The sequence below is a fragment of the Hipposideros armiger genome, unplaced genomic scaffold (assembly GCF_001890085.2).
Source record: "Hipposideros armiger isolate ML-2016 unplaced genomic scaffold, ASM189008v1 scaffold_18, whole genome shotgun sequence".
NCBI lineage: Eukaryota > Metazoa > Chordata > Mammalia > Chiroptera > Hipposideridae > Hipposideros > Hipposideros armiger.
In genome coordinates, this window is record NW_017731368.1 from 2,015,813 (window position 1) to 2,043,805 (window position 27,993).

At 55.1% G+C, this 27,993-nt stretch overlaps 2 protein-coding genes across 2 annotated transcripts in view; both read left to right on the top strand.

The window, feature by feature from the left end:
- The window catches only part of COL7A1 (collagen type VII alpha 1 chain), a 31,780-nt gene extending 22,263 nt beyond the window's left edge, over nucleotides 1-9,517 (top strand). The window contains exons 83-118 of the mRNA XM_019630538.1: nucleotides 208-240; nucleotides 320-382; nucleotides 484-519; nucleotides 599-679; nucleotides 809-877; nucleotides 994-1,029; nucleotides 1,104-1,145; nucleotides 1,286-1,330; nucleotides 1,407-1,451; nucleotides 2,006-2,041; nucleotides 2,124-2,183; nucleotides 2,419-2,526; nucleotides 2,700-2,771; nucleotides 2,924-2,959; nucleotides 3,137-3,196; nucleotides 3,318-3,362; nucleotides 3,571-3,606; nucleotides 3,718-3,753; nucleotides 3,834-3,890; nucleotides 4,040-4,111; nucleotides 4,627-4,698; nucleotides 4,956-4,991; nucleotides 5,296-5,376; nucleotides 5,629-5,682; nucleotides 5,759-5,812; nucleotides 5,884-5,946; nucleotides 6,384-6,446; nucleotides 6,551-6,667; nucleotides 6,838-6,915; nucleotides 7,013-7,066; nucleotides 7,240-7,288; nucleotides 8,000-8,032; nucleotides 8,158-8,244; nucleotides 8,421-8,510; nucleotides 8,645-8,842; nucleotides 9,188-9,517. Coding sequence (XP_019486083.1) covers nucleotides 208-240; nucleotides 320-382; nucleotides 484-519; nucleotides 599-679; nucleotides 809-877; nucleotides 994-1,029; nucleotides 1,104-1,145; nucleotides 1,286-1,330; nucleotides 1,407-1,451; nucleotides 2,006-2,041; nucleotides 2,124-2,183; nucleotides 2,419-2,526; nucleotides 2,700-2,771; nucleotides 2,924-2,959; nucleotides 3,137-3,196; nucleotides 3,318-3,362; nucleotides 3,571-3,606; nucleotides 3,718-3,753; nucleotides 3,834-3,890; nucleotides 4,040-4,111; nucleotides 4,627-4,698; nucleotides 4,956-4,991; nucleotides 5,296-5,376; nucleotides 5,629-5,682; nucleotides 5,759-5,812; nucleotides 5,884-5,946; nucleotides 6,384-6,446; nucleotides 6,551-6,667; nucleotides 6,838-6,915; nucleotides 7,013-7,066; nucleotides 7,240-7,288; nucleotides 8,000-8,032; nucleotides 8,158-8,244; nucleotides 8,421-8,510; nucleotides 8,645-8,842; nucleotides 9,188-9,204 — 2,214 coding nt within the window. The 3' untranslated portion in view covers nucleotides 9,205-9,517. The remainder of the gene's footprint in view (nucleotides 1-207; nucleotides 241-319; nucleotides 383-483; nucleotides 520-598; nucleotides 680-808; nucleotides 878-993; nucleotides 1,030-1,103; nucleotides 1,146-1,285; nucleotides 1,331-1,406; nucleotides 1,452-2,005; nucleotides 2,042-2,123; nucleotides 2,184-2,418; nucleotides 2,527-2,699; nucleotides 2,772-2,923; nucleotides 2,960-3,136; nucleotides 3,197-3,317; nucleotides 3,363-3,570; nucleotides 3,607-3,717; nucleotides 3,754-3,833; nucleotides 3,891-4,039; nucleotides 4,112-4,626; nucleotides 4,699-4,955; nucleotides 4,992-5,295; nucleotides 5,377-5,628; nucleotides 5,683-5,758; nucleotides 5,813-5,883; nucleotides 5,947-6,383; nucleotides 6,447-6,550; nucleotides 6,668-6,837; nucleotides 6,916-7,012; nucleotides 7,067-7,239; nucleotides 7,289-7,999; nucleotides 8,033-8,157; nucleotides 8,245-8,420; nucleotides 8,511-8,644; nucleotides 8,843-9,187) is intronic.
- Nucleotides 9,518-10,606: 1,089 nt separating this feature from the next.
- UCN2 (urocortin 2) lies at nucleotides 10,607-10,945 on the top strand. Its single transcript, XM_019630888.1, has one exon. The coding sequence runs from the start codon at nucleotides 10,607-10,609 to the stop codon at nucleotides 10,943-10,945; it is 339 nt and encodes a 112-aa protein (XP_019486433.1).
- Nucleotides 10,946-27,993: the final 17,048 nt, after the last annotated feature.

Sequence of the window (27,993 nt, forward strand, 5' to 3'; positions counted from 1 at the left end):
AGTGTGTGCAGGTGTGAGGCTGGAAGAAGGAGGCCCCTTCCAGCCACGTCTGCAGCAGGATAACATCTGCCAACCTCCTGGGATGTCAGGGGCTTGCAATGAGGCTGAGCACAAAGGTGCCCCATCCCTGGGGGCTCTGCTCGTGGCCTGGGGCTGAGGAGCCTCCCGTCTACTTGTGGCCTCACTCAGTCTGTGGGTTTTTGGCAGGGGGAGCCTGGAGAGACAGGACCACCAGGACGGGTGAGTGGCCCATCTTGTGAGTCAGAGTCACAGGGAGCCAGGTTGGGTTGGCACTGCCCTGAACTTCTTCTTCCCCCAGGGTCTGCCTGGACCTACTGGACCTGTGGGACTTCCTGGACCCCCTGGTTCTTCAGGCCTTGTGGTGAGTGAGTCCCTTCTGGCCCCAGCGGGGACACCGTGTCCCTGTCCTCTGAGTCCCGTGTTCTCCTATGTCCCCTGTGACATTTAACTTCTGTCCCTCAGGGTCCTCAGGGGGCACCAGGTTTGCCTGGACAAGTGGTGAGTTCTGAGGGTAAGGGCTGGGCTTCAGGGATCAGGCGGCGGCGGGCAGGCCCCTGACAGAGCTCCTCCCTTGCAGGGGGAGACAGGGAAGCCGGGAGCCCCAGGTCGTGATGGTGCCAGTGGGAAAGACGGAGACAGAGGAGCCCCTGGTGTGCCGGTGTGTGTTCTGAGGGGAGCACGCTGCAGGCCTGTGATGGGGCGCCTGGAGGAGGAAGGGGAGGGAGGCCTGGGACACCGGGAGGGGGTGGTGAAGCGGCACCGAGTTCCTCATGCTGCTCTGCCACAGGGGTCACCAGGTCTGCCGGGCCCTGTCGGACCGAAAGGAGAACCTGGACCCACGGGGGCCCCTGGACAGGTGATTTTTGACCCCACCGCCCGCCTAGTTTGCACCTTTCATCCAAGACGGCAGGGGTGGCGGGGTTCGGGGGGGTACAGCGGGAGGCAAGGTAACTCACCAGGCATTCCCCACAGGCTGTGGTCGGGCCCCCTGGAGCAAAGGGAGAGAAGGTGAGTGTGGGGGACCTGGGAAGAGGGGCCACATGGTGGGGCCAAGGAACCCCACTGAGTCCTCTCCCTCACAGGGAGCCCCTGGAGGCCTGGCTGGAGACCTGGTGGGAGAGCCGGTGAGTGGAACCTCCAGAAGCATAGTTTATCCCCCCCTTCATGACCTTCAACGTCCACAATATGTCCCACATTTGACCCTGGGCCTCATGCCATCCTCCTTGAGTCTCATCTGTCTTGTCCCTGATGCCCATGTTGCCAGGGAGCCAAAGGTGACCGAGGACTGCCAGGGCCGCGGGGTGAGAAGGTGAGATGGGCCTGAGCCCTGGGCAGAGAGGGGTAGAGTTGTGTGGCCAGACCCCCTCACCGCCCTTTCTGTGCAGGGTGAAGCCGGCCGTGCAGGGGAGCCTGGAGACCCTGGGGAAGATGTGAGTCTGGGGCCTGGGCAAGTCTGAGCCTGGGTAGAGGGGTGCAATTAGGGACATAGAGGACCGTTCCTGGGCCTGTGCTCCTGTCTGAACCTGAGCCTGGCCGCCCGTCCCACATTCAGGATCCTGTCCCCCGGGAGCGCACATCCCCAGGGCTGGGGCCCCGTCTTGGCTTCCATGTGCCAGTCCTCAGTCTCCTTACCCTGTCTGAGCACACGTGTGCTCCTGTCTGATCACCCAGGTCTCAGGACGCAGCGGAGTTTTGTGTGCCTCTCCTTGGTCATGTTTATGCTGCCCCTTTTCCCGTCCTATCTGTGCTCTGTATATCTGAGTTCATGTCTGTGGTCACGCCTGAACTCCCTGGGATGGGGTGTGTCTGAGTCGCCCCCTCCCATATCTGCGCTCACACACACAGTCCCATATGTCAGTGCTCATGTGTGAGTTCCGTGTGTCTGCGGTCACATCTGCACTAACCTGGGAAAATATTGGGACCATATCTAAGCTCTGGGTGCATGTTCCTACCCTCTCAAGTGCTGTTTACTTTTTTTTCTTAGGGTCATAAAGGGGCTCCAGGACTCAAGGGTCAAAGGGTATGTGTGCCCCAAAGTGTCCCTGCTAAGGGTCATGGTCCTGAGACTCCCTGAGCCTGATATGACCCCTTTTACCTTGAAGGGTGACCCAGGAGTCGGGGTCCAGGGTCCCCCTGGGCCAACTGGTCCTCCAGGTCTGAAGGTAAGTCGCTGCCCCATCCCCAGTGGTGGGGGCTGTGGGCAGGAGTCCCCTGGAGGTGGGAGGAAGAGGGCATTCTTTTTTTTCAAAGATCTACTTGGTTTTATTGAATGAATCGTGAATTGGGCAGCATCTCGTCTAGTAAATAGAAAGGTGCTCCTGGAAGAGGGCATTCTGAGGCTAGTCCTGGGAAGGGGTCCTGCTGGGACCACCCCTCCCTTTGTTATCTCTGTTCCAGGGAGACTTGGGCCCCCCTGGTCCCCCCGGTGCTCCTGGTATCGTTGGGTTCCCTGGTCAGCCAGGCCCTCGAGGAGAGATGGGTCAGTCAGGCGCCAGCGGAGAGCGGGTAAGGGTGCTGGGAGCAGCATGTAGGGACTTGGTGACTTCAGGACCTCTGAATCCAGTAGTGGGTGACGAGGAGGCCCAGGCCCTGCTTCAGGGGCTCCCAGTCTTGGGAGGCAGAGGGAGAGGAAGGTTCCCAAGTCACCCTCTGCCTTTCTTGCCTTATTTTTCTGATAGGGTCTGGCAGGCCCCCCAGGAAGAGAGGGAGCTCCAGGTCCCTTGGGGCCACCTGGACCACCAGGGTCAGTGGTGAGTAGACGCGCCCAAACCCCATGTGTCTGACTCCTGTGTTGGAGCCTGTCCATGTGAGAACTCAGGCTGGGGACTATGCCACACTACGTGGCTGGGTATGTGTGTGTGCCTTTGAGGGACATGGGACCCTTACCTCACTCTGTCCACAGGGAGTGCCTGGGGTCTCTGGACTCAAAGGAGACAAGGTGAGACAATGCTGCTGGCTCTCTCCTGTACCTTGTCACCCCCTTCAGCCTCCACTGACCCCTGTCACCGCTTCCAACCTCCGCTGGCCCGTCACCCCTTCCAACCTCCACTGAACTCCCATAACCTGTCCCCCACTGATTCCTGTCACTTATCCCTGGCGTCTTGTTGATCTCCAGGGAGACCCTGGAGTAGGGCTGCCTGGGGCCCGCGGCGAGCGTGGGGAGCCAGGTGTTCGGGTATGTACGTCTCACTCTGCAGCCACAGCCCACTGCACGGAGCCACCCCAGGCCTCCCTTTATTAGAGGTCTTGCCTCTAAATCCAACTTCTGAGTCAATGAAATTAATGTCACCGTCTAGGGTGAAGATGGCCGCCCTGGCCAGGAGGGACCCCGAGGACTTATGGTGAATCCCCTTGGGGAAAGCACCAGTGGTGTGACCTCATCACTTGCCTGTACCCTTCGGACACTGTGCCTTCTGCCTGGTTCTCCCTCTCTGGTCCTTTGCCTCCCTTATTCCCCTGGGGACCCCTCAGTCCTCCCTGCCCCCTGACCTGTCTCCCCACTAGTCCCCCACAAAGTCCCTTAGCTCACAGTCTTCTTCTCTCATGCAGGGCCCCCCAGGCAACCGGGGTGAGCGTGGGGAGAAGGTAAGTATGAGGAGAAAAGGCTCCTGGGGTGAGCAGGGGTGGGGGATGGGTCCTGTAATTCAGGACCTGGGACTTCTCCATTTCGGTGAGACACACTCTTCCACCCAACAGGGTGACCCTGGAACCGCAGGGCTAAAGGGTGACAGGGTGAGTGTGGGCATGGGGGAGGGCAGGGGTAAGGGACTAAGGGTGTTCCTGACTCCTCTGACTATCCACCATCCACTCAGGGTGACTCAGCTATAACTGTGGGGCCTTCGGGGCCACGGGGTGCCAAGGGGGACATGGTGAGTGGGTCTGCTCCATGTGCAGACTGGGTCTCCCTTGGGTGTGGGAGGGATTCCAATGGGGGCTGGGCCAGGAGACCTGAGAGCTCCGATCCTCAGAGGGTGAGGGATCTCCAGCCCCTGACCCTGACTTCTGATCCCTGACCCAGGGTGAACGAGGGCCTCGGGGCACAGATGGTGAAAAAGGACCTCGGGGAGATAGTGGGAGCCCTGGAGAGAAGGTACGGGGAAGGGCGTGGGGTACTCTATATGGGGTCGGGGGCGTTCTTATGGGTTGTGAGGGCTCTATGGAGGGTCTGTGATGATAGGAGTGGAGGATGGGGGAGCGGAGGCTTTCTGGGAGTAAGAGGGGAGAGGTTCTGTAGGCCATAGTGACATGGGGTGGCTGAGCCTCTACGGAGGGCTCAAGGGCCTTGATGTGAGGTCAGGGGAGCTCTGCGGTAGAAGCCCTCTGGGAACTGGAAGGGGGCTTGTTGGGTGTTAGGGGTACTCTAGGTAGGTTTAGGGGCCCCGTGGTATGAGGGAGGGGCAGGAATCTGGAGGAAATGAGCCACTCCATGGGCCACAGTCCCAGCTTCACCCCGCTATAGCATGGGCTGGGAGGGATGGGGCCACTGAGGGTGGCGGGGGGGAGTGGCACTGCTGCGCTCTGCCCCAGTTGGCAGGTTTCAGTCATACTCCAAGCTTCCAGCCTGGCCTGGTCCTGATTGTGTCCCTCTTCTGGTCACTTCCACAGGGCGCCAAGGGAGAACCTGGTGACAAGGGCTCAGCCGGGTTGCTGGGAGCACGTGGACTCACAGGACCCAAGGCAAGCACTGCCCCAGGCACAGACCCAGAGCCACACGTCACACACACGTGTCCCATGGCTGTCCTCTGAGTGTTGAAGGGTTTCCAGACTCCCTCACTGTTGGCATGTGTGTGTTCACACGGGATCTTTGTGCAGCCTGGGCCCTGGCTTAGAGTCACCGAGTGGCTGCACATGTGGCAGACAGGCCAGCACTGGGGACAGTCACACTGGGACATTCACACTGAAGGGTCATCCTCCCCCATCTGTGTTTCCCACAGGGGGAGCCTGGTGCTGCAGGATTTCCTGGTGACCCGGTAAGATACCCCTGATCCCATAGGCCCCTATCCCCATGTGGTGACCTTTGGCCTTACTCTCATGGTGTCCTCATGTTGCCCAGGAGCCCCTACCTTCACAGTAACCCCAATGATCATTCCACCCACGTGGTGACCCCCTGCCCATGGTGACCCTTGACCCCGTGGAAAACCCTGCCCTTCCAGTGACTTTGGCCTCCAATGGTGGCTTTCACCCCCGCGATGTTCCCTGGTATCCATTATACCCAGACCGATTCCTTTTGATTTCTCACTGACCTCCTGAGTTCATATTGACCCCTCTCCTCAGGGATACCCAGGAAAGGATGGAGTCCCTGGTGTCAGAGGAGAAAAAGGAGACATTGGCTTCATGGGTCCCCGGGGCCTCAAGGTGAGAAGGGAACTGGGTTTTTTTTCTGTTCAGGTGGCCTCATGTTGGAAGGCAAGGTACCTGGGATCAGAGGTCAGGTATCTGGGGTCAGATATTGGGCTATTCAGGGTTGAATGTGAGGTGTTAGGTCAGGGGTTGGAAGGTGAGAAGTTGTGTGTCTGAGGCCAGTTTGGAGAGTGGTTTCAGGGTCAAGGGTTTCAGGCTATAGGGTGAGGTGTCTAGAAGTCACTTTTCACCTGCTTTTTTCTTCAGGGTGAACGGGGGATGAAGGGAGCCTGTGGCCTCGACGGAGAGAAGGGAGATAAGGTACAGAGATGAGGGGGGATGTGGGTGGCTGGGGAGCCTGGGGCCTAAGGCTGACCCCTCCACTGGATGCCTGTAGGGAGAAGCTGGTCCTCCGGGCCGCCCTGGGCTGGCAGGACGCAAGGGAGATATGGTGAGTGTGGGCACACCCAGACTGGGGAGGACGGTGGTCCAGGGCCTAGCTCAATGTCTTCTCTTCTCCAGGGGGAGCCGGGTGTGCCAGGCCAGTCGGGGGCCCCTGGCAAAGAAGGCCTGATCGGTCCCAAGGTATGGAGTCTCTCAACAGTGGACATCAGGGGGGTCAGGATGGGCAAGGAAGGTCACGGTAGGGCCATGGGGTTTCAGGTGAAGGAAGGTTGTGGAAAGTTGGGACACTGAGGGGCGGAGTAGAGCTGGTCTTAAGGTTTCAGGGTGGGTTGGGGTCACAGTGGGATTTAGGATAGAGGGATGGGAGGTGGAGCAGGGGGATGTGTGCATCAGGGCTAAGGGGTTACAATGGGTTGGGGGTCAGTGGAGGAGTGTCAGTGTAGGGGAAATAGGGCAGGGGGTGTTACAGTGGGATCAGGGTCATGGGGATCACAGCAGATGGAGGGTCATAGGTATTCGGGTTATGAAAGGTTGTGGCCATTGAGCCAGGGGGCTCATGGTGGTTGAGATGAGGGAGGCCAGGGTGGAGAGTCTCTCATACTTTTTTCTGTTCCCAGGGTGACCGAGGCTTTGATGGACAGTCAGGACCCAAGGGTGACCAGGGTGAGAAAGGGGAACGGGTAAGTTGAGGCCAAGGTCATGGTGAAATGAAGGGATTGTGCTCTCAGGAAGTGGGTCCTTATTTGGGGACTCTGATCAATGACCCTAACATATTTCTCCTCAGGGTTCCCCAGGAATTGGGGGTCTCCCAGGTCCCAGGGGCAATGAAGGCTCTAGTGGTCCCCCTGGGCCACCTGGCAGTGTTGGTCCCAAAGGATCTGAAGGACTTCAGGGCCAGAAGGTGAGGGGCCCTAACTCTGATTTCTGATCCCTGAACCTCCTTGACCCTTCCAACTTTACTGACCTCTGACCATGTAACCAATTTCCCAATATCCCTGCCCCAACCTCTGAACCTATAATCCCAAACTTGTCCTACCTTTGACCCTGCTCACTCAGCCTTACGTCTGACAGGGTGAGCGAGGTCCCCCTGGAGAGAGTGTGGTGGGTGCCCCTGGTACCCCTGGAGCCCCTGGAGAGAGAGGGGAGCAGGTGAGTGGGGATCCCTGGGCTTGGGGTGAGAGATTGGGGTGACCTCTGGTGTCTCTGAGATGAGAGGTCACAGCCTGGTCCCACCTGTTGCACATAGGGGCGGCCAGGACCTGCTGGCCCCCGCGGTGAGAGGGGAGCAGCTGCGCTGACAGTGAGTGTGGGCCAGGGTGGGCTGGGGTCCTGCCTCCTGCACCCAACACCCTGACCCCCCAGGCCCTGGGCCCCTGACTCGATGCTGTCCCTCCATGATCCCTGCATCATGGGCCCTTTGTCCTTCCTGGGATCTGTGGGTTCTTGGTGATCCCTGTGGTCTGGTGCTCCTAGGAGGATGACATTCGGGGCTTCGTGCGTCAGGAGATGAGTCAGCACTGCGGTGAGTGGGACCCCACCCAGAATCTCTTGTGTCCCATCCCCAGTCCACCCCAGCACCCCTAGAAAAGGGCAGGCAGGGTCCCCAGAACTTATGGGGGGGTTGGCAAGCAGTCAAGGAGATGGGCAGAGACAGATGGATACACAGAAGGATGCACATTCTTCAGGACAGACATGGTGACAGGACTTCCCCAAGGGAGACACGCAGGCGGATGTGGGTGGACATGGAGTGTTCCTGGCTGCTCAGTATGGTCATGTGTGGAGCGGGTGAAGGTGGGAGCAAAGCTGGTCCCTCTGGGCCTAACATGGGGCCGGGGGTCTCTGATGGCCTTGACGGGCATCAGAGAGTGACGCCTGTCTCCTCCCATCTCTCGGTCGATGACTGCTTTACTGCTTTCGCTCCGTCTCATGTCTGCCTGTTTCTGAACATCTGTCTCTCCCTCTCTCTCTTGCCCTTTGCTGACCTGTTCCCAACTTCCCTCTTGTCCTTTCTGTTTCTCTGCTGCCTTTCTTCCTCATTCTCTCTCTCTCCCTCTGCTTCTCTTCCTTTCTCCCATTCTGTCTGTCTCTCTGTCCCGCTCTGTCCCTCCTGCTGTCCCTCTCTGTATATCTCTAACCCCTGTGTGTGTGATTCTCTCTCTCCCTACCTCTTTCCATCTTTGTCTCTTGCTCTCTCCGTCATTGTCTCTCTCCCTGTCCCCACTGCCCCTTCCAGCTTGCCAGGGCCAGTTTATCGCATCTGGGTCACGTGAGTAGTTCTCTGATATTTTCTGCGCCCGGAACTTTCCTCACCTGGTCCCCTCAGTGGGGGCAGGGCTGGGGTGGCCATCACGATGACCCCAGGGTCCTGTACCCCCCTGCTCCTTGCTCCAGGACCCATCCCTAGTTATGCTGCAGACACTGCTGGCCCCCAGCGCCACCTCGTGCCTGTGCTCCGGGTCTCTCATGCAGAGGAGGAAGGTGAGGACAGCTGGACCCACAGGGCATGGGTGGGTGGAGCACAGACAGGCAGGGTGCTCATGCATGCAGGGCACATGCACGGACACTCTTGTGCACACACTCAAAAGACCAGTGCTGCCTGCCTTGCCCCATGGGCTGGGGCTGGGCAGCATAAACCTGGCCCACCCTGCGTGCAGGCCGGGTGCCCCCCGAAGATGATGAGTATGAGTACTCTGAGTATTCTGTGGAGGACTACCAGGACCCAGAGGCTTCTTGGGACGGCGACGGTGAGAATGGCGACTGGGCCCAGAGGGATTTGGGGAGGGGTAGGCAGAGCTGGTTCCTGCTGACCTCCGACAGACCCCAGTCCCTCGCTAACTACCACCACCCCTGCTGACCTCCTGACCCCCCATTGGCCCAGATCCCTGTTCCCTTCCACTGGACGAGGGCTCCTGTACTGCCTACACCCTGCGCTGGTACCATCGAACTGTGGCAGATGGCACAGAAGCCTGTCACCCCTTTGTCTATGGTGGCTGTGGAGGGAATGCCAACCGTTTTGGGACCCGTGAGGCCTGTGAACGCCGCTGCCCTCGCCGGGTGGTCCAGAGCCAGGGAACTGGTATGAGCCTACCACCCCACCCCAGGAGCGGCCTGGGCACTGAGACCATCCAGGTCAGGTCCTGAATCAGGGTCCGGGTCAGAAGTCCCCTCAAACTGTGGGACCTGGGACAGACCCCCAGACCAAAGAGTTGAATAGAGAGCCCAGCTATGGAGTCCCCAGTATGGTCCCCTCCATGCTCCCTCCTTGAATGACCTAATAAGGGCCCCCCCCTCTGAGGTCAGAGCCCCCACTCCCGCTGGCCCCAGCTCCTTCCCACACTGATCCTTTGCCCAGTGCTGCTCTGTGGCCGATAGGTTGGGTGAAGTCAGGTGGCTGAAGACAGCTCCCAATCTGCCCTATCAGGTGCTCTCCAGAGCTGAGGCCCAGATGATGAGCTGAAGTCCAGTGACCCCCCAGAGGAGTCGGCGTCTCAGCAGGACCCTGCTGTCCCTTTCCTTGGTGCTAGAGGCTTGTGTGCACGTGAGCGTGCATGAGTCTGTCCGTTATTTCAGTGACTTGGTCCCTGTGGGTCTAGCCTTCCCCACTGTGGACAAACCCCCATTGTGGCTCCTGCCTCCCTGGCAGATGACTCAGTGTGGGGGTGGCTGTGGGCAGTGAGCGGATGTGACTATGTCTGACCCGCCCCTTGACCCAAGCCTGTGATGACATGGTGCTGTTTCTTGGGGGGCATTAAAGCTGCTGTTTTAAAAGACCCCCTGTTGTGACTGTTTGGGAAGATGGGGATGTTGGGAGGCAGGTTTTCCCTGGGAGGTCACTACTATCCTGCATGGGTGCAGAGTCCCTCTGTCTATCCCCGGACACTGTCCTGTGACCCTTAGTCCCCAACTTGTCCCCAAAAAGGAGTACACAGGGTGGGAAATGCGGATATGTCCTCACTGCTCCCCAGGAGGGGCTGAGTCATAGGTGGGGGGCTGCCTCATGCCAGGAGACATGCCCCAGCTCCCACCCCAGGGGACTGAGGGTGATAAAAGGGCCCTGAATGGGACAGAGAGTGAGGTCACAGCACAGCACTGCCTGGCCCCAGCCCCAGGCAGCCCCGGTGGCCCTGACTTACCCCAGAGAAGGCTGCTGCTTCTGGTAGGACTAGGGTCAGGGTGGGATGGGCAGGGCCTTGGGGGGTGAATGGATCTGGGGTGTGGGTGAATGGAGGTCTTTGGACCTGAGGGGGCTCTGGGGCTCTGGCTGCTTCTCCTGCTCCTCAAGGACTCCCACTAGCACCCCCTCTTTGTCCTGGACCTGCTACAGCTGCTCTTGCTTAGACCTCAGGCGCCCCTTCTTCCCGCTGTGTTTCTCTTTCTCTTTGCATCCTTATTTCCATCACGGTGTCTGTCTCTGGGCTGGTTTCTGTCTCTTTCTTCTAGGCTCCCTCTATTTTGCTCTTCCTCCCTCTCATTCATCTCCATTTCTTTCTCCTTATCCTCCCCCCCTTCTCTCCCTCTACACACACACACACACACACACACACACACACACACACACACACACACTGTCTCTGGATTTCTCTGTCTCTTTATCTATCTCTGTCTCACTCATTTTTGTCTCTCTGGCCCCTTCTCTGTCTGTCTTGGTTTTCTCTGTCTCACTCTGGCTCTCTCCTTGTCCCGTCATCTCTGTCCCTGTCTTTCTCTGTCCCTTGCCCGCCCCCCCTAAACTTCAGCTCTCAGTCTCTTGGTCTCTGCTCTCTCCACCTGTCTGTCCCTGAGCCACAGCTGACTCTAGCCCCTGCCTGAGCCTGTTTTCTCCTCACAGCCGGACCTCGTGATGACCAGGTGCGCTCTGCTGGTGCTGATGGTCCTGACGTTGGGCAGGGTCCCAGCTGTCCCTGCGACCCCTATCCCAACCTTCCAGCTCCTCCCTCAGAACTTTCCTCAGGCCACTCCCTGCCCTGTGGCCTCAGAGAGCCCCTCAGCCAGCACCACAGGCCCCTCCACTGCTTGGAGCCACCTCAGTCTTGAACCCCGCCCCGGCCCACGCATCACCCTCTCGCTGGATGTCCCTCTCGGCCTCCTGCAGATCCTATTGGAGCAGGCCCGGGCCAGAGCTGCGAGGGAGCAGGCCGCCGCCAACGCTCACATCCTGGCCCATGTTGGCCGCCGCTGAGCCTGAGGGACGGGGGTCACAATGATGGGGTCACCTGGATGGGGAGACCTGGAGGGCAGCAGCAGAGCTGAGCGATACTACATTTGGGCACAATACATCTGGACACCACCATATGGGGTCACTGCCATGTGGTGCCATACCACACCTGAGTGCCTCACAGAGTCACAGTGTGTCTGGACAGCCTGGATGTTGCCACGTCGGGTGGCTGCCAAGTGGAATCTTGCCATGCCTGGGAGCCCCACAGACTTACAATCTGTCTGGACAGCTTGGACACTACCGTGGAAGGTCATGATCATGTGTGGGTGCCCCACGGTCACAGCATCTGGATACTACTACATGTGGTTGGTCACTATCACACCACTTTTGGGAATTTCAACATAGAAGCCCATCACTGCATCTGGGACCAGTCCACCTAAGACCAGACCCATAGGGCTGCCTTGTCCCCACAGGTCACCACACAGGGGTGTGGGAAGTCCTGGCTGAGGATCACATGCATGTTTAGTGCTCCCTAAAGTAGCACCCACTCAGATGGACGGGGCCGTCAGGGGCATCTCCAGGCACAGATGACCACAGTGGGAAGTCTGTGGCTTTGGCAGCCTTGCCTGTGTGTGGGGGTGTGTGTGTGTGCATGTGTGGCTTTGCCTCTGGTGTCTGACAGCTACACGAATGTGTGAGCAAGGTGGGGGCATGTGAGGGGGCTGAGAGGAACAGGCGCTTGCCCCCCCAAACCTGCATGAAGCGTGCACAGCACTCAGCCAGGCACTGTCCTACCTACACCCCTGTACACCCAGCCCTAGCCCTCGGACGCACATGGCGCAGGGGTGAGGAGGCGCAGGACGCCGCGGCTCTCACCCAACTCTGCCCCTCGCTCATCAAGTTGTCCTGAGCAGGCCTGCTCACATTTCCCAGCTTGTTTCCTTATCTGTAAAGCAGAGGGATGCCACCAAGCTTCTTGGGAACAAGCGACAAGTGTACCTGAAGGTTCTGGTGTGCAGGAAGCACTCAATAAATATAGTGATTACAGAATGGGAGGCCAAGAGTCACACTCAGTGTGCACCCAGGCAGTGACACATGGAAGGTGAGTCACAGCTGGCTGTGCTGCCCCTCTGCCCGCTCCCCACTCCCCATTTCACTGACCCGATCCCTTGGTGTGGAAGGAGTAAGTTTTGCTTTATCTCACACTCGCAACTCCATTGCTGGGCCTGAGATGGGAATGACCTGGACAATGTGGACAGGCTTGCCTAAGGATGGACCAGGCAGGCTGGGCAGTGTAGACAACTCCAGTTGGAGACGAGGGCAGACACTGGGCAGCATGGACAGCTCTGGATGGAGAGAGGCAATGCTGGCCGGAGTGCGGCTGTCTAGGGTGGGGGCACTGATGTTGATCTCAGTTGAAAGCAGCCTGGGAGGCGGGGCCCAGGGCGGGGCTGGAGAGGCGGGGCCACAGGGCACGCCGCTCCTTCCAGAGCCAGAGGGCGGGGTTGCCCGACTCCATGCTGCAGGGGGCGGTAGCCCAGGCCAGTTGGGTTGCAGGATGGACAGAGGCACGGAACGAGGCAGCTTCCTGACGGACTGCGGGTCAGGGAGCAACAGGCAGGGTAGGCACGGAGTGGTGTGGAGAGCGTGGGGAGATTGGGAGATGACCTGGGCACAGTGGGGGTGGTGCTGGAAGGGGTGGGAGGCTATTGGGCATCTCTGCAGGTATAGGGGTGCCCTGAGGGGCATCAGTATGTCAGTGGTCTGGAAGAGGGGGGACACTGTTGCCTTGCAGGGGAGAGAGGGCTGGGCCAAGAGGTAACTATAAATAGCTTCTTCCTCTAGCCCAGGGGGAGGGACAGCCAGCTGGAGCTGCCCAAGGCCTTCCCATTGGGCCCTCTGCTGGCCTCCAAGGGGTCACTGTTTGTCCAGGTCCCCCCTGAGGGGTCACACCAGTTTGGGGAGCTCCAGAGGCTCATTTGGGAAGTTTTGCCTATGATGTGGCTGTAACCCTTAAACCAGCATTTGTAGGGCACCTACTGTGGGCCTTGTCCCCATCCTGAGCTGCACTAAGCACCTATTGTGTGCTCTGTCCTGGTCATGAACCTCTTTGAACCCTTTCTGTGTTCCCTGGCTGTCTTGAGTCACCTTTAACATCTACTGTGTCCCCTGTGCCAGGCTGGAATCAGCAAGTGCAGATCAGGGTTCCCAGGCTGTTTGGTCACATGGCTCTATACTCCCAAGTTGGAACCTCACCCGCTCTGTGAGCTCTGGGTCCAGGGAGACCAGAAATGGCCAGAGGAAGCTGGAACTCCTGGGAACTCCCTGAACCTCCCAGTGGCAGCAGAGGGGAGAGGAGGAGGGGAATAAAGGGGAAGGGAGGCAGCAGAGAGCAGCAGGCCCGCTGCAGCCTGCCTGTCTCTGCGTGGGCCTGGACGCAGGGCTTGTTAGCATGTGTACGTGCAGCTGTGTGCATATACATGCTTTTGTGCATTGGTGTGTAGTCTGCGTGGTATTTACTGAGGTCCCTGGACTTCTATGCTGCAAAGGGTAGCTTGGTGGTTTGGCCAGGACTGACTGGCAGATACAGGATGGAATAGTGAGAATTGATGATTGAGGATCCCAGCCACCCCATAGCTTGTAGCCTGGGACACTGAGAGGAGGTCTAGTGGTCAGTGCAGAAGGTACCATGAGAGGCAACCAAGGCCAGGCTAGGTGGGTTCATGGTGGAGAGAGACTGAGCAGGACATGTTCACACATGAGTGCATGCTGACATCCTGGCACACTTCCCACCCCTGGGCTAGGATAGCTGGTTCACTTGGAATGGCCCCAAGGAGGTAAAAGCCATGAGGGCCAGTTTTTCTATTGGGCACCTACTGACAAGGGAGGAACAGAAAGTCAGGAGAGCATTTCAATAGAGGGGACAAGCAAAAGCACAGGTGTGGATGTGGAAGAGTGGTGACAGTGCCAGGTGTTGGAGGTGAGGTTTTGAAAGGTGGGAAGTTGTGCTGAGTCCATCCTGCACTGACTGTGGGCCAGCTCTGTGATAGTGGGCCCTGCTCCCCTTCCTCAGTTTCCTCCTTGAGAAATGGGACTGAGAGAGGGGAGTCGGGGAATATCCTCAGAGCAGATGTGGACTGTGGCCTTGGGGAGGGGCCCCAGGCTCCTCCTGCTATTGACGTGTGGCCTCCAACTGGATATAGGGACTTGCGAGGCTATGTCTGGATCAGCCCAGGGTCAGACTGTTTGGGGGAAGAGTGGGAGGTAGAGAGCCATTGCTTTTCCTGGGAAGCCAGGCTCAGACTGTGTGGGCATGGAGATGGCTTCCCACACATGGCCTGGCCTCCTGCCTTAGCCTGGCTGCCCCCTACCCTGAGCCTTTGACTAACACCCCAAAGGGGCCGAGGAGTTCCTGTGTGTCTGTGGATGTTAGAGGAAGCAGCATTTGCAATGAGTGCTAGGGGTTGGACAGGGTGTGGGCATGTGGTGACAAGGTCTCTAAGGCCAGGGTGGTCCCAGGATGACCTTGGCAGTGGCCAGGAGACAGACAGGAAAGCTGGCTGTGTCAGGAACAGAATGAGTGGCTTTGGAGGAGTAGGAAGCAGGAGGTGGTCACAAGGGGTGCCCTGCTCATCCCGAACCACCCACGGGTGTGCTCATAGAGCTGGGCATGAGGTGGCAGGGGGTGGGGGTGAACGTTGCAGAGGGAGGATGAAGGAGGAAGTGGCGAATCTATTTGAAACAGGGCCTCCCCAGGGGAGGCAGCTAAAGCTGGTTTCAGGGAGGGTCTAGGTGGGCTTCCAGCATGTGTACCTCCTGAACCTTCATTTCCTATTAAGCGGGAGAGCCATCTGTATCAGTCATCTTAAGGTTCCTTGCCAGGCTCTGAAGGGCTGGGTGGTGATTTGGAGGACGGTGTGGCAAGGAGGACAGAAGGAGGGTGCTGCACCTGTGGTGTATTGGGTTGATCCTTGCTCTCCATGCCCCTAGTACCTGGATCCTGGCTTGGCACACTTTGGGCACAGAGAACTTGAGGATGCAGTGATCTTGCCCAGGGGTGTGGGCAGTGTGATAGGTTCCAGCAGTGTTGGTTGGGACCCCAAGGGCAGAAAAAAGAGTCCAAAGCTTGGAGAGGCTGAGCTGAGGAAACAGAGAGGCGAGAGACCCAGGGGTTTCTGAACTTTCAGATCTCTCCTTTGCCCCTTGTCCCCACTGCATTTTTAGAGACAGGAGATAAAAAATATAATGAATGATAACATTAATGTGCTTTAGAATGGATAGCTCAGACATTGACACATTTATTTTTTATTCTTTTAAGAATTAATTCACTCTTCTGTCCATGTGCATTTGGTAGTTTGTTTGTTTGTTTATTTATTTACTTAGCTGAGCCATCCTGCCACCTGTTGGCAGCTCAGCTCTGGCCGGGCATCGAACCGCTGTTGCTCAGAGGTCACACTCTTAAGCGAGCTCTTAACCAACTGAGCCACTCGTCCGGCCCTTGACACATTTAATCTATACCAGAATCTTGTAAGATTGATGACATGTACATTCTATTTTCCTAACAAAGAGACAAGCTGACTAAAAAAAAAAAAAGTGTAAACTTATTATTTAAAATGTAATTGGTAAAAATGAAGTCCTGTTAGAAGTAAGATACTGCCTGGGCTCAGCGAATTCCCAGAGAGCTTGGTTACAAGGTCCCTCTCACTTGCTCCAGATGGGCAGGGGGTTAGCCTGAGCTTCCTAGCAGCTAAGGCAAAGAGAGAAACACAATCAATTTTGAGATCTGTCCATGAGATAAAGAAGCTTTTTTCAGCGTAGTTGAACAGGTCGCTCCAGTAGCGGGGGAGAATCCCGGGACTCCGAGCAGATGAGAAGGTTGGGCGTAAGGCCCGCGGGCGCCGTGAAGTTGACAGCCGAGACATCAGGCCAGTGATTAGAGTCCTGATTAGAGTTCTGACCAATCAATCCCTGCGGGTCACGTAGGCCCTGCCCCTCATTGCATGCAAACCCCTCCCTCCCCGGGTCCTGAGGTCCTGCTTGGCAGGGAGTGGAACCTCGGATGCCCTAGGGGCGAGGCGGCAGTGCCCAGGGTAAAGTTTTGGGAGAAGCCCATGCAAATCAGCGGGGTCGGATTGAGTGTGCTGGGCTTGTTCACCCAGGGCAGGGCCTGCACCTTCCAGAATATGAACCTGTGCGGAATTGGGCATGCGCGTCCTGGATCCCTGCATAAAGGGCGGGGCCGCTTGGTCTGAAACTGGCTCTGGGGCGAGTTGGGCATGCGTGGTCGGGGGCCACCTCCTTTCCAGTTGGGGTGGAGCCTACTCGTTTGGGGGCGGGGCCTGCGGAGAGTTGGACATGCGTCCTCGCGGCGTGAAGAGGGGCGGGGCCTCGAGGCGGGGCCTCGAATGGCTAGAGTTGACCCGGCTTCCTGGGGTCGGAAGCGAAGCAGTCCGGCTCCTCCCGGCTCCGGGATGGCGTCCCCACGGGAACTAACCCAGAACCCCCTGAAGAAGATCTGGATGCCGTACAGCAATGGGAGGCCCGCCCTGCACGCCTGCCAACGCGGTGGTGAGGCGGGGTCCGCAGGAAGCGGGGATGGCAGTGCACTGGGATGGGTAGATAGGGCGGCCTGGGCAGTGGTCTCTTCTGGAGAGGGGGCCAGGGACCGGTGAGGCTGCCGTGACTGGTGGGAGGGGAGCAGGAACCGGTAGGTGCCCGGGCACAGGTGTGGCAGAGCAGGGGGCGGGACAGGTATGTGGTGATGTCTCAGGTCGGCGGGGGCTAGATCTGGTCGCCATCACCTCGGGGAGGGCCCGGCCCCTTCGTACCCCAGTGCCTCCACCGCCTCAGACTCGGACACTGAGCCCTGCCCTCTCTGCTGACCAGAGAGCGTGGGCCGGGTGGTTGGACTGTGTCTGAGCTGTGTTGGCTCTAGAGAAATCACTTGGCCTCTCTGAGCCTAGTACATTCAAAGGGCCAAGGGTAGGCTAGTCCTCCAGTGGGAGGAAGGGCGCCCCTTGGCCTTCATTACCCACTTCTGTGTCTAAACCGGAGTTTTAGGAGGAATTTCAGGGAAGTGCAGATGTGACCAGAATAGAGACAGCGAGAACATTTGTGCCATATGGACCTGCCTTTGTGTCCAGGGGTGTGGAAGCATTCATATGGGGTCGTGGGTGAATGGTAAAATTGGAAGGTGAAACATCTAGGAGACATGCTGACATTCATGGAATTGTTAAGGGGCTCATCTTTCCTGGGGTTCCAGATGTTTAAACCACTACCTTGACCTTTCTGCTTGTCCTTAAATGAGTCTGCAACCGTTTTATTACCAAGAAAAACAAAACATTTGTTTTAGAAGTAACTGAAACACTGTAATGAATTTGCAAGTTGGCAAAGACCTCAGAACATCTAGTCCAACTCCTGGTACAGATACGGAAATGGAGGTCAGGAGATTGGGTTATATGCAAGGGTCTCCCTGCACGTCTAACCTCTGCTTGGGCATGATAAGGGAGGGGAGAGTGTTGGATCATTGTCATGCTTTGAGGCCAGCCTGAGGGCCTTGGATACCACGGGTGTGAGTCCTGGGGGAAGGATGTGTGTATCTCTTACCACTCGGTGGGTCCTGGCAGGGGGTGGCCATGGCTTTGACCAGATGTTCTGGTGGGACATGGCTCTGACCATGATATAGGGCCCCATGGGGGACCAAGGCTGTGATCATGCTTTTAGTCTCAGGGTCATGGCTTTCCAGTCTGTGCTCTGAGTCCTGAGGGGCTGTGGCCATGCCCTAGGCAGCCCTCCTTCCAGACTTTTCTGGAGGTGTGGAGGCCAACGCTCCTTCCTCTTGTGCTTCTGGCCAGCCTTACCTTAGCCAATGCTAGTTAGGGCTGTGTTGCCCTAACTAGGAGGTGGCTGCTGTTATTACATAAAGGAGAAGTTGTAAGAACCTGGACTTTGGAGGCAGGAACACTCAAGCCTCATCAGGGCTCAGCTATGTGACCTTGGGCAAGGGGTTGACCCTCTAGGCTTCCGTTTCCTTATCTGTAGAACAAAACTATCACCATCTGCGCTGTGAAGCTGCTGTGAGCCTCTTAATGAGTAGGACTCTGTAAGGGGTAGCCGACCATTTTGTAATTTCATCACCACCACTCTTTCTTTGCTTTTCTCTACCTCAGAGTCTCTAAGTCTGCAATTAAAATAGGACTCTGGCCTGAGCAGAGGGGCTCGTGCCATTGCACTGTCTCAGGGTGAGGAGGAAGTGGCGCTCAAGAGGCCAAAGAGAGAGGAGACCTGCAGATCGTGTTGGGGTTTGGGCCCCAGGCTAGGGACCTAGAATTCACAGCCAGGAGTGAGTAAACAGTGTAGAACATGGAACAGCATGCAGCACCCCCAGTTCCCAGAGCCTGCATTCATACAGCAGTTCACCCTCTGTGAGGTGAGCTTATGACTAGGCTGGAGGATGAGGACAGGGTAGAAATTGACTTGATCACAGGGCTTTGTAGAGACAAGGACGCGGGACCCCCGGCTGGTCTGTGCCATGTGGTGGGTTGTCTCTGGGGTCTAGTCCCCAGTTCCTCCCAAGCACCAGAGGCTGGTTGGCTGAGGAAGGTCCCGTGCCTCCTCCACCCCAACTCGCCATTAGCAATTCTTCCTCCTTCTGATAAAATTCAGAGCCACACATGAAAGCTGTTACCTTCTCATCATGATCCCTCAGCTCAGACCTGGAGGAGCTCTGGGGGCAGGTGAGGCAGGGGTTGAAGAAGGGACTCAGGGAGCACGGCAGAAAGGACAGTAATTGTCTGATGGCTGTTCTTAGCCAAAAGGTGGCAAGACTCATCCTGGGTAAGGGCATGACTGGTGTGTATACAAGACAGTAGGAGAGAACTTTCTGTTCCCTCTGAACAGGACAATGACACCAGGTTGCTTTGTTTTAAAGAGCTCTTCCATCCCCAGCCTGGCCCAAGGAAGTGGGAACAGGTGTCATTCAGGAATCAGTTCTGGAGCTTGCTTCAGGGACTTGTGGTCGTCCCTGTGGTGGCACCATCAGAAAGTGGTCACTGTCCAGCGCCAGGCTTGTGTCGGACCTCTTGGCTCCTAGGGCTTCTGTAGTCTTGAGCAAATGCACAGGAAAAGGAACCAGCTAGGGAAGCTGAGTTGACATGTCTTCAGATTTCCTTCCGCACATATCTAATGTCCTAAACAGTGTGTCCAAAGTACCATTGCTCAATGTTGGGGTCCCTGAGGGCCCAGAGCTGCAGTTCTGGCTGCATGCTGCAGCTCACCTGGTCCACGCTCTCTGTGTCCTGGCGAAGTCCCGTGGGCCTTAGTTTGCAACTTCGTATTGCTGGGACTTTCCCAGTGTTGTGCTGTTAGAAGCAGAGCTGTTGTGAATACACTTGTACTTTGATTTTTCTTTTGGGTCATTTCCTTGGGAACTTATCTGAGGAACAGAGGTAATAGGTAATTTATTGCTCTTGTTTTGCGCCCAGCCCGGATTTGTTGCCCTGCCTGCCCACCATGGCTGTGCATGGGGATGCTGTCAGCTAATGCCATGGGAGGAAGCCAGGGTGTCTCTGGGAAGATAGAAGATATGCAGAGGGGATGCAGGACCCCAGTCTCAAGGTTGTGGAAGAGCCCTTCAGGGAGCAGTGGCAAGGGGTGGCCTCATCATAGGGAACATAAGAGGTGCAGATTTTCTCCCATTGTTAGTAGCAATGCACTGCCCTACGGCTGCCTGAGAGCCCCGGCCAGCCGGCCAGAAATTGTGCAAACAGCATAGACCCCAGCATCGCAGGCCGTCAGGACACAGGGCCTTGCCCAACTTTTTTTTCTCTTACCTTAGCCAATGCTGTGGTTTTTCTGCATGTTTCCTCACTCTTGCTCACTGTCAGACTCTTCCGTGGGATGCCCTCCTCCCCTCCCTTGGGGCTCACTGTTTGTGTCATATTTGCCCAAAGGTCATGCGACCCAGCTCAGCTTTCAGTGTGGTCTCACACTGAAAGGTGCGATAGAGCCCCCACTGGCAAGCAGGCCCTTCTCTGCAGAGTCTGCCTGGGGACAGACAGGTGCCTCCATGCCACAAGTCCCAAGGGCAGTTGGTGTTTAGGTGCACCTGTGTCCTTAGTCTGGTGGGCTGCCAAGGCGAGGCACAGGACACAGCTTCCCGGAAGTATTCTGGCTTGTACTTAGAGATAGTGCTAGACCTCGCTGAGGGATTGTCATCCCGTTTTACAGGTGAGGACACCGAGGCTCAGAGTTGCTAGTAAGTGTTAAAGTCATGATAGGAATCCAGGTCTCTCTGACTCCTGATCCCCAGGCAGGGCTGGCCTGGGGCCACTAAGCTCCAGCTCCAGCTGGAGACAGCATGAGGGGTGGGGCCTAGCAGTCTGTCTAAGGAACGCTATCTGGTAAAGGCACTTGCAGAGCCACGTGGGCAAAGGAGGGGCTCTGACAGGTCCCCACATCTGTCCATCTAGCCAGGTTTCACCTGAGGATGATGGTAGGGAAGCTTCCTGAGGGTTCTGAGGTGAGACCACACTGAAAGCTGAGCTGGGTCACATGAGGCTGGCAGCTCTGCTTTCTTGGTGTCTGTGGTAGCGGGCCAGGAATTGGGGGGCTATGTTTAGACTTTCCCCATCTCCAACCTCGGCAGCTTCTCTGGTTGCCACACTGACTTGGTGGCACAAGGGATGGGTGGTGGGCTATCAGAGGGACTGCCCCTGTGGGCGTAGGCCTAGGTCTCTGGTCCCACCCCTTGTGGCCCTCACGTGGGTGGGTTTTGAGATGCTTCTCTCCCCTCTCCTGCCCATCATTTTTCAGCACCAACTCTGTGCCAGAATGGATCCAAAATGGCTCAAACATTGCAGGGCTGCTTTTGCTCCAAGTGACGAGTCTTGGGGAACAGACTCCTTGGTGAGATGACCAGGATTGAGGGAGCGTGCAACTGGTGGGCACGGAGGTGCCGTGGAGGAAGGACTCATGGAAGAAGCAGTTTTTGAGCTGTGCTTTGTATGATGAAGAGAAACTCCCCCTGGGGGAGGGTAAGCCGTGGTACTGAGCTATCAGGAATGCTGAACAAATATTAGATTCCTGGGTGACACAGGCAGGGCTGAGTACCCAATTGGGCTTTGGCTCTGCCCTGCTTGCCATAGGAACTCCACAGCAGTGTTTAGCCGGGGGCATGGCAGGTCCAGCTTTATATCTCGTGCTGCACATCAGGATAAGGGCTGGTGAGATTCTGGTGCCTCTGCTGGAGCCCAGACAGGTATGGGGAACAGGGACGTGCCAGCAGTGGCTTGAGACAAGGGTCTGGGGGTGCTCAGGGAGCTGTCTCATATGAGGAGGCCCGGAAAGCACCTCTGTTGCTAATCCTGTGCCCTGAGGCTGAGGAACCTGCAGAGAGGGCGGGGTCCCGGACCTTGTCGGACCTGTGCTCCTTGCCTTTCAGTTTGCATGACCAACTGCCCGACACTCATTGTCATGGTGGGCCTGCCTGCCAGGGGCAAGACCTACATCTCTAAGAAGCTGACTCGCTACCTGAACTGGATTGGCGTGCCCACTCGAGGTGAGACTTGGCCTCAGCTGTCCCGGGGGCATTGAGGCTGTGTAGGGGAGAGAAGGGAGAAGGCTAGACTGCAGCAGGGCCTGCGGGTGGGTCAAGGTCCGGAACTGGGGAGGGTGGCTGCTGTGTGCAAGTTGGGCCTCTCCTTTCCCCCCAGAATTCAACGTTGGCCAGTATCGCCGGGACATGGTCAAGACATACAGATCTTTTGAGTTTTTCCTCCCGGACAATGAAGAGGGCCTGAAAATCAGGAAGTGAGTGTGTATGTGTATGTGTGTCTTTACAGAGACGATCCTGGGCCCCTGGAGCCCAGTTGCTGGTAATAACCCAGCTGCTCCTGAGCCCTGGCCTGGCCCTGCCCAGATGGGCTGTGACCTCTCAGGTGTGGTGGTTGGGCTTGTGATGGGTTTGAGGACAAGGGGAGAGGATGTGTGGCCTCTTGGTGTCTGGCCCTGCCCTGCCCTTGTGTTAATGAGCCCTTGATAAGGACATCCTGTAAGAGGGGAGGACAGGGCTTCAGGAAGATGGCAGATCACGGCCAAGGCGGGTCAGGGGCCGGCTGCATAGAGGCCAGGCCCTCCACGGGGAGGGGAGCCCAAGTAGGCGCAGGGGTACAGGCCTTAGGGATGGGGTAGAGTGGGAGTGGGACCACCTCCTGGTACCTCCTCACAAAGCCAGAAGGATCAGGCCTGGAACTGGGGCCCTTCTTCCCTTGCCCCAGGATAAGCCCCTCCTGTGTATTGGGAGGATGGTTAGCATGTGCTTGGCATGTTCTTGGCATGTGTGGGATGGGCCTTGGCTTTGCTTTGAAGTGCTGGGTGACTGGTTCACACTTCTGCTGTTATTCATGAGATGGAAATTTGCATATGATACCGTACCCACCCTTACGCCATACCTCCCACTTGAACTGAGACCTTTGTCTAGAGAAACGAGCACCAGCTGGTAGTCTGAGGGGCTGTGCTTTGCTCTTCTTGGCAGGTGTCAGCTGAAGGATCAGGAAACTTCCTTGTCCTTGCCCTGGGCCCAGCCATTGTGGTAGGGCACTGAGCAGAGGTTGGCCCAGCCTTAGTAACCTCCCCAAGTCAAGCACAGCCCTAGGCCGGAAGCCTCCTGGGTCTGGACACTGGGCGGCCAGCATCCTCTCTGGCCACCAGGTGGCAGGAGCTCCCCACTGGGTATTGGCCCTTCAGCTGCTCTTTGCTCTTGGGTCGATGGGGCTGGGCCAGGCTGCTGCACCAAGAAAGGAAGGAAAGCCTGACATCAGGTCCCTGTGGCCAAATTGTGGGTGAAATTCAAGGCTGGACCTTCTGGTGGTATCAACCCAGAGAAAGGGTGGGGGACTGATATTTGAACTCCTACTGTGTGCTGGGCCCACGGTGCCCATTGTCACCCTCCACCCATTTTACAGATGAGGAAACTGAGGCTCAGGAGTCTTGCACAAGATAAGTTCTTTCACAAAGCCCAGGCTTGAGTCTAAGCCCAGATACCACTAAAAACTGTTCTGTCCATCATTCCAGAATCACCCAATAGTAAGTGAGATCTGGTATCAAATGCAAATTCTACAATAGCCTCAAGGTGTGGGCACTCATTAGCTTGTTTGATCGTCCCTGTAGTGGGCGGTGGTGCCTTGCTCGTGCGGATGCTGAGGCTGAGGTCAGAATGCGATGGTATTGCCTGGGTTCAATCAGGGTTTGAATTTGAAGCCAGGGCTGTCTGAATCCAAAGTGTTGTGGGAAGAACATGGAAGCTGGCGTTGCCAGAGCCCAGCAGTCATTATGCTCAGGCCACCCATCGAAGGTAGCAGTGTCGGGATTAATTTACATGGGGAACCCAGACTCAGGCTGGGAATCTAGTCCCAGGCCACCCAGCTGGAGCAGAGGTCCCAGCAGTAGAAGTTGGGGGCAGGTTCATGTGTGCTTCTCTGCAGGCACAGCTTCTGGCTATTCCTAGAAAGCCTCCCTCATGTATTCAAAGCGTGGGTCTGGCCACTGGGCAACATGGCCATTTCCCATGAACCAACCCAAACTGTCCCATGGATAATTGGCAAAATAGAAGAACCAGACTTTTAAAAAGGGGAGAACTGGGAAGTGAAGGCTGTGTTTCCCAGAGGCCCGGGTATGCACACACTGTTGAGATCCCTGGAGTTACCCAGTGTTGAGGTCTGTCCTTGACGCTGGGCACAGTGGGAGGTCACAAATAGGCAGGNTGATGGTGCCAACTTGGGCCAGTGAAGCAACGTCCTCCACAACTAGACTGAAGAACAAAAAGACAGCAACTTGTCTGTTCCCCTTCCCCCAATTCCCCCACTACTGTTCCCATCCCCCCAATTCCCCAATAAAAACTTAAAAAAAAAAAAAAGAGTTCCCTCAAGAGTGCGAGCTATAAGGAACAGCGGTTCGATGCCTGGCCCGAGCTGAGCTGCCACTGAGCTGCCAACAGGTGGCAGGATGGCTCAGTTAAAAAAAAGAAAGAAAGAAAGAAATTGTGGTACATATATACAAAGGAGTGTTACTCTGCCATATGAAAGAATGAGATCTTACCATTTGCAACAACATGGATGGACCTAGAGGATATTATGCTAAGTGAAATAAATCAGACTGAGAAAGACAAATACCATATGATCTCACTTACATGTGGAATCTAAAGAACAGAATAAACAAGCAAACAAAACAGAAATAGACTCATAGATAAGAGAACAAACTGAAGCTTGCTAGATGGGAGGGGGATTGGCGTTGGATGAGAAAGATAAAGGGATTAGGAAGTACAAATTGGTAGTCACAAAATAGTCACAGGGATGTAAAATACAGTATGGGGAATATAGTCAACAATGAAAAAAACAAGTCATGGGGACGTAATGTACAACGTAGGGAATATAGTCAATAATACTGTGATAGCATTTTAGTGTCAGATGGTTGTTGGACTTATGGTGCTCACTCCTTTAGATATATAAATGTTGAATAATTATGGTGTACACCTGAAACTAATATAATATTGTATGTTAGCTATATTTTATTTTATTTTTATTATTATTTTTTTTTTAGCTGAGCCATCCTGCTACCTATTGGCAGCTCAGCGGCTGCTCCGCTCGGGCAGGACTCGAACTGCTGTTGCTCAGAGCTCAAACTCTTGAGCGAGCTCTTAACCAACTGAGCCACTCGGCTGGCCCAGCTATATTTTAATAAAAATCTTTTTAAAATTGCAAATGTAAAAAAGACTTTTTTAGTAATTCCTCTATACTCACTATATTTTCTATTGCTGCATAACAAATTACCACAAAATTAGTGACTTCAAACAACACACATTATCGTACAGTTTCTGTGGGTCAGGAGACTGGTAAGGCATGGCTGGGTTTTCTGCGCAGAGTCTTCTCAGGCTACAGGCAAGATGTTGCTAGGGCTTTGACTCCTCTGAGGCTCGGGGTCTTCTTCCAAGCTCATGTGGTCATTGGCAGAATTAATCTCCTTATGGTTGATTGTAGGAGTGAGGTCCTGTCTTCTTCCTAGCTGTCAGCCAAAGGCTGTTCTTAGCAACTAGAGGCCACCCACAATTCCTTGTAATCACAATGGCAGCATGATTCTTCACAGCCAGTAAGAGAGTCTATCTCTCTGTAGGCAGTTAAGATGGACTCTTACGTGACATAACATGGTCATGGAACTGACGTCTTTGCCATAGTCTGTTGGTTAGAAACCAATTACTGAAAATGCCTGCTCATGGGGAAGGGATTATATAAGAACATGACTCACTGGGAGTCACCTTAGGGTGTGTCTGCACCCCCACCCCCAAGATTCTACCATCAACCTTTTACTGTACCTGCTTTATCACTTCCTCTTCTCCGTCCCTGGGTCATCTTGATGTTTATTTTTTTCAAAATGTATTTGTTCATCAGGATGTTGAAAGTAATTAGGACATAACAGTCAATTATACTGAGTATCAGCTGTTATGACCCTTTTCCGTCTTTTGATTTTGTGGGGTTTTTCCTTTTTTTTTTACTTAGATTTGTCAGAGACTGGTCAGTCACCGAATTTTTTCCCAAAGAACCAGATCTCAGATTGTATCAATTCTTTTTTTTTTTTTAAGATTTTTTTTTTAAATTGAGGAAATGGGGGAGGGGAACAGCCTTGAGGAATCAGGGAAGGGGAACAGACAAGTTGCTGTCCTTTTGNCCCCCCATAGGTATACATGGGTTTATACTCACACATACATGCCCATGTGTACACAGTCACACTATATGTGTGAGTATGCACACCTGTGGACACCTACATATATAAATACTCAGACTCACTCATACACGTGCAGTCACTCGCAGGCATATAGCACACACAGGACAAGTATATACACACCTGCATTTCTCATACGTACACACAGGGGCACACTCATGCTCACCTGTGTACACACATACACACTCAGCACACTCAGACATGGTGTGGGGCGGTCCCCGAGAGCACCCCAGTTTCAGTGATTTGCAAGGAAGATACAGCATGTGGCTGTACTCCTGGCTACCACTTATCGGCAGAATGATACAAAGCAAAATCGGCAAAGGGAGAAGACGCCTGGAGTGGAGTCTGGGGGAAAGCAGGCGCACGCTTCCTAGAGTCCTCTGCCCCAGACTCACGTAGGATGCACTGAATTCTCCGGCACAGACTTGTGACAACACGTGTGAAGTGCTGTCTACTAGGGAAGCTCGTCACAGAAACAGGCCCAGGGTTCTACGGGGGGCTGGTCTCGTGGGCACCCTGTGCCTAGCATGTACCAGAATTCCAAAAGGAAGGCAGGTGTTCAGTGTAAACCACATTGTCTGTGTAAACTGTCCAGACACAGTGAGTCACTCTTATTATTTAAGGAAAGTTGTGTTGTTGTTTTTTTAATCAGTGTAAGGATCTGCTTAAGGGTTCAAATTCTCAGACCCCACCCAAGAGCCAGCCTTTCGAAGGACAGTGTTCTCAGGCTACTGTGTTAACGCTTTTCACACATGTGATCACAGCATATGAAGGTGGGTGTATACATGCATACACATTTACGTATCTCTTGGCACGTGTGTGGGCATATTCACACTTGTGCTCACCCTATATGCACACATGGGTATGAGCATAAATGTACAGCAAGCACACTCATATATGTGCACATACTACATGAAGGCATGTGTACACACCCCTTGTGCGTGCACATGGGTGTTCACACATGCGTATCCTGTCTGCACATGTTTGGACACATACATTACAAAACCTATACTCGTGTAGGGCGTGTGCACACATACTCCATGCGTACACATGTGTGCATACTCAGTCATACCTGTGCCTTTTCAGTCACCACGCACGAGGGCTTGAGGACACTGGGGTGTTTTCTCTGACACCAACCAATTCTCTAGTTCCTTGACCAGCTGGTGTCTAACAAGTCAGTTCAATTCGGTTCTGACACTACCTACCTGGAGTTAGTGTCAGTTTCCACAGGTGAATGGCTCAGTCCTACTAGACTGCCTCCACGTCAAGCACCAGTCACAAGTCACTGGGGGTCCACCCATACTTCTGATGGACCTACTATAAATCGGGGTTCTCACAGCTGTCACCAAAGCTCAGTAATTAAGTTCGTCTGCTTGCATGCCCGGGCCAAAAAATGCACGAGCGAGGGTTTGCAATAGAGAAGGGAATTAGTTTATTAGAATTGGCCCATCTAGAGATGGTAAGCTCGGGCCCTAAAAGACCTGATCAGCTGGTGGCGTGCAGGTGACAGATTACATAGGGCAGAATCACAAGACATGGTGGATTAGGAGTTCCGGGTTGTGTTAGGAACTGATTGGTCAGAGGTGACATAAGGCTAATAAATAATTTCTTCAGGTCTTGCAGACAAAGCAGGGGTCAGCTCCAGGTGCCCAGAATCAGTTTCAAGAAGAGTTACCCAAGGGGATCCTCCTGGCTTAGGGCTCAGAAGCTGAAAGCATAACTTAGATTAAGATGTTATTTTTCACCTGCCAGGGGCATACACCTTGTGACTCTTAATCAAAACAGGGCTGTTGTCTTCTGCTGCCTCAGGGGTCAGTGATCATCAAGGTGGGAGACTAAGATCAGGTCTGTGAAGTGTGCTGAGAGAGAGAAGAAGGGGTAAGAAAAGTATTTTGAAACTACACTTTAAATCAAATCAGAATGGCAAGGACCCTCCTCCTCAGGTTCAGTAATTTGCTAGAATGGCTCACAGAACTCAGGAACACACTTTAGTTATGTTTACTGATTTATGATAAAGGATACAACTCAGAAGCAGCCAAACAGAAGGGATGCCCAAGCAGACAAGGGGGACAGGCCTGCAGCTTCTATGCCCCCTCAGGGCGTGTCACCCTCCCAGCACCTTCATGTGGTCACCAACTTGGAAGCTCTCCAACCTTCATTGTTCAAGAGGTTTTTTTTTGTTGTTTGTTTGTTTTTTAAGATTTTTATTGGGGAATTTGGGGAAAGGGAACAGACAAGTTGTTATCCTTTTGTTCTTCAGTCTAGTTGTGGAGGACGTTGCTTCACTGGCCCAAGTTGGC

Bases quoted from the DNA above. Each gene is read 5' to 3' on its own strand.
- UCN2 (XM_019630888.1), top strand. From the start codon at position 10,607: ATGACCAGGTGCGCTCTGCTGGTGCTGATGGTCCTGACGTTGGGCAGG.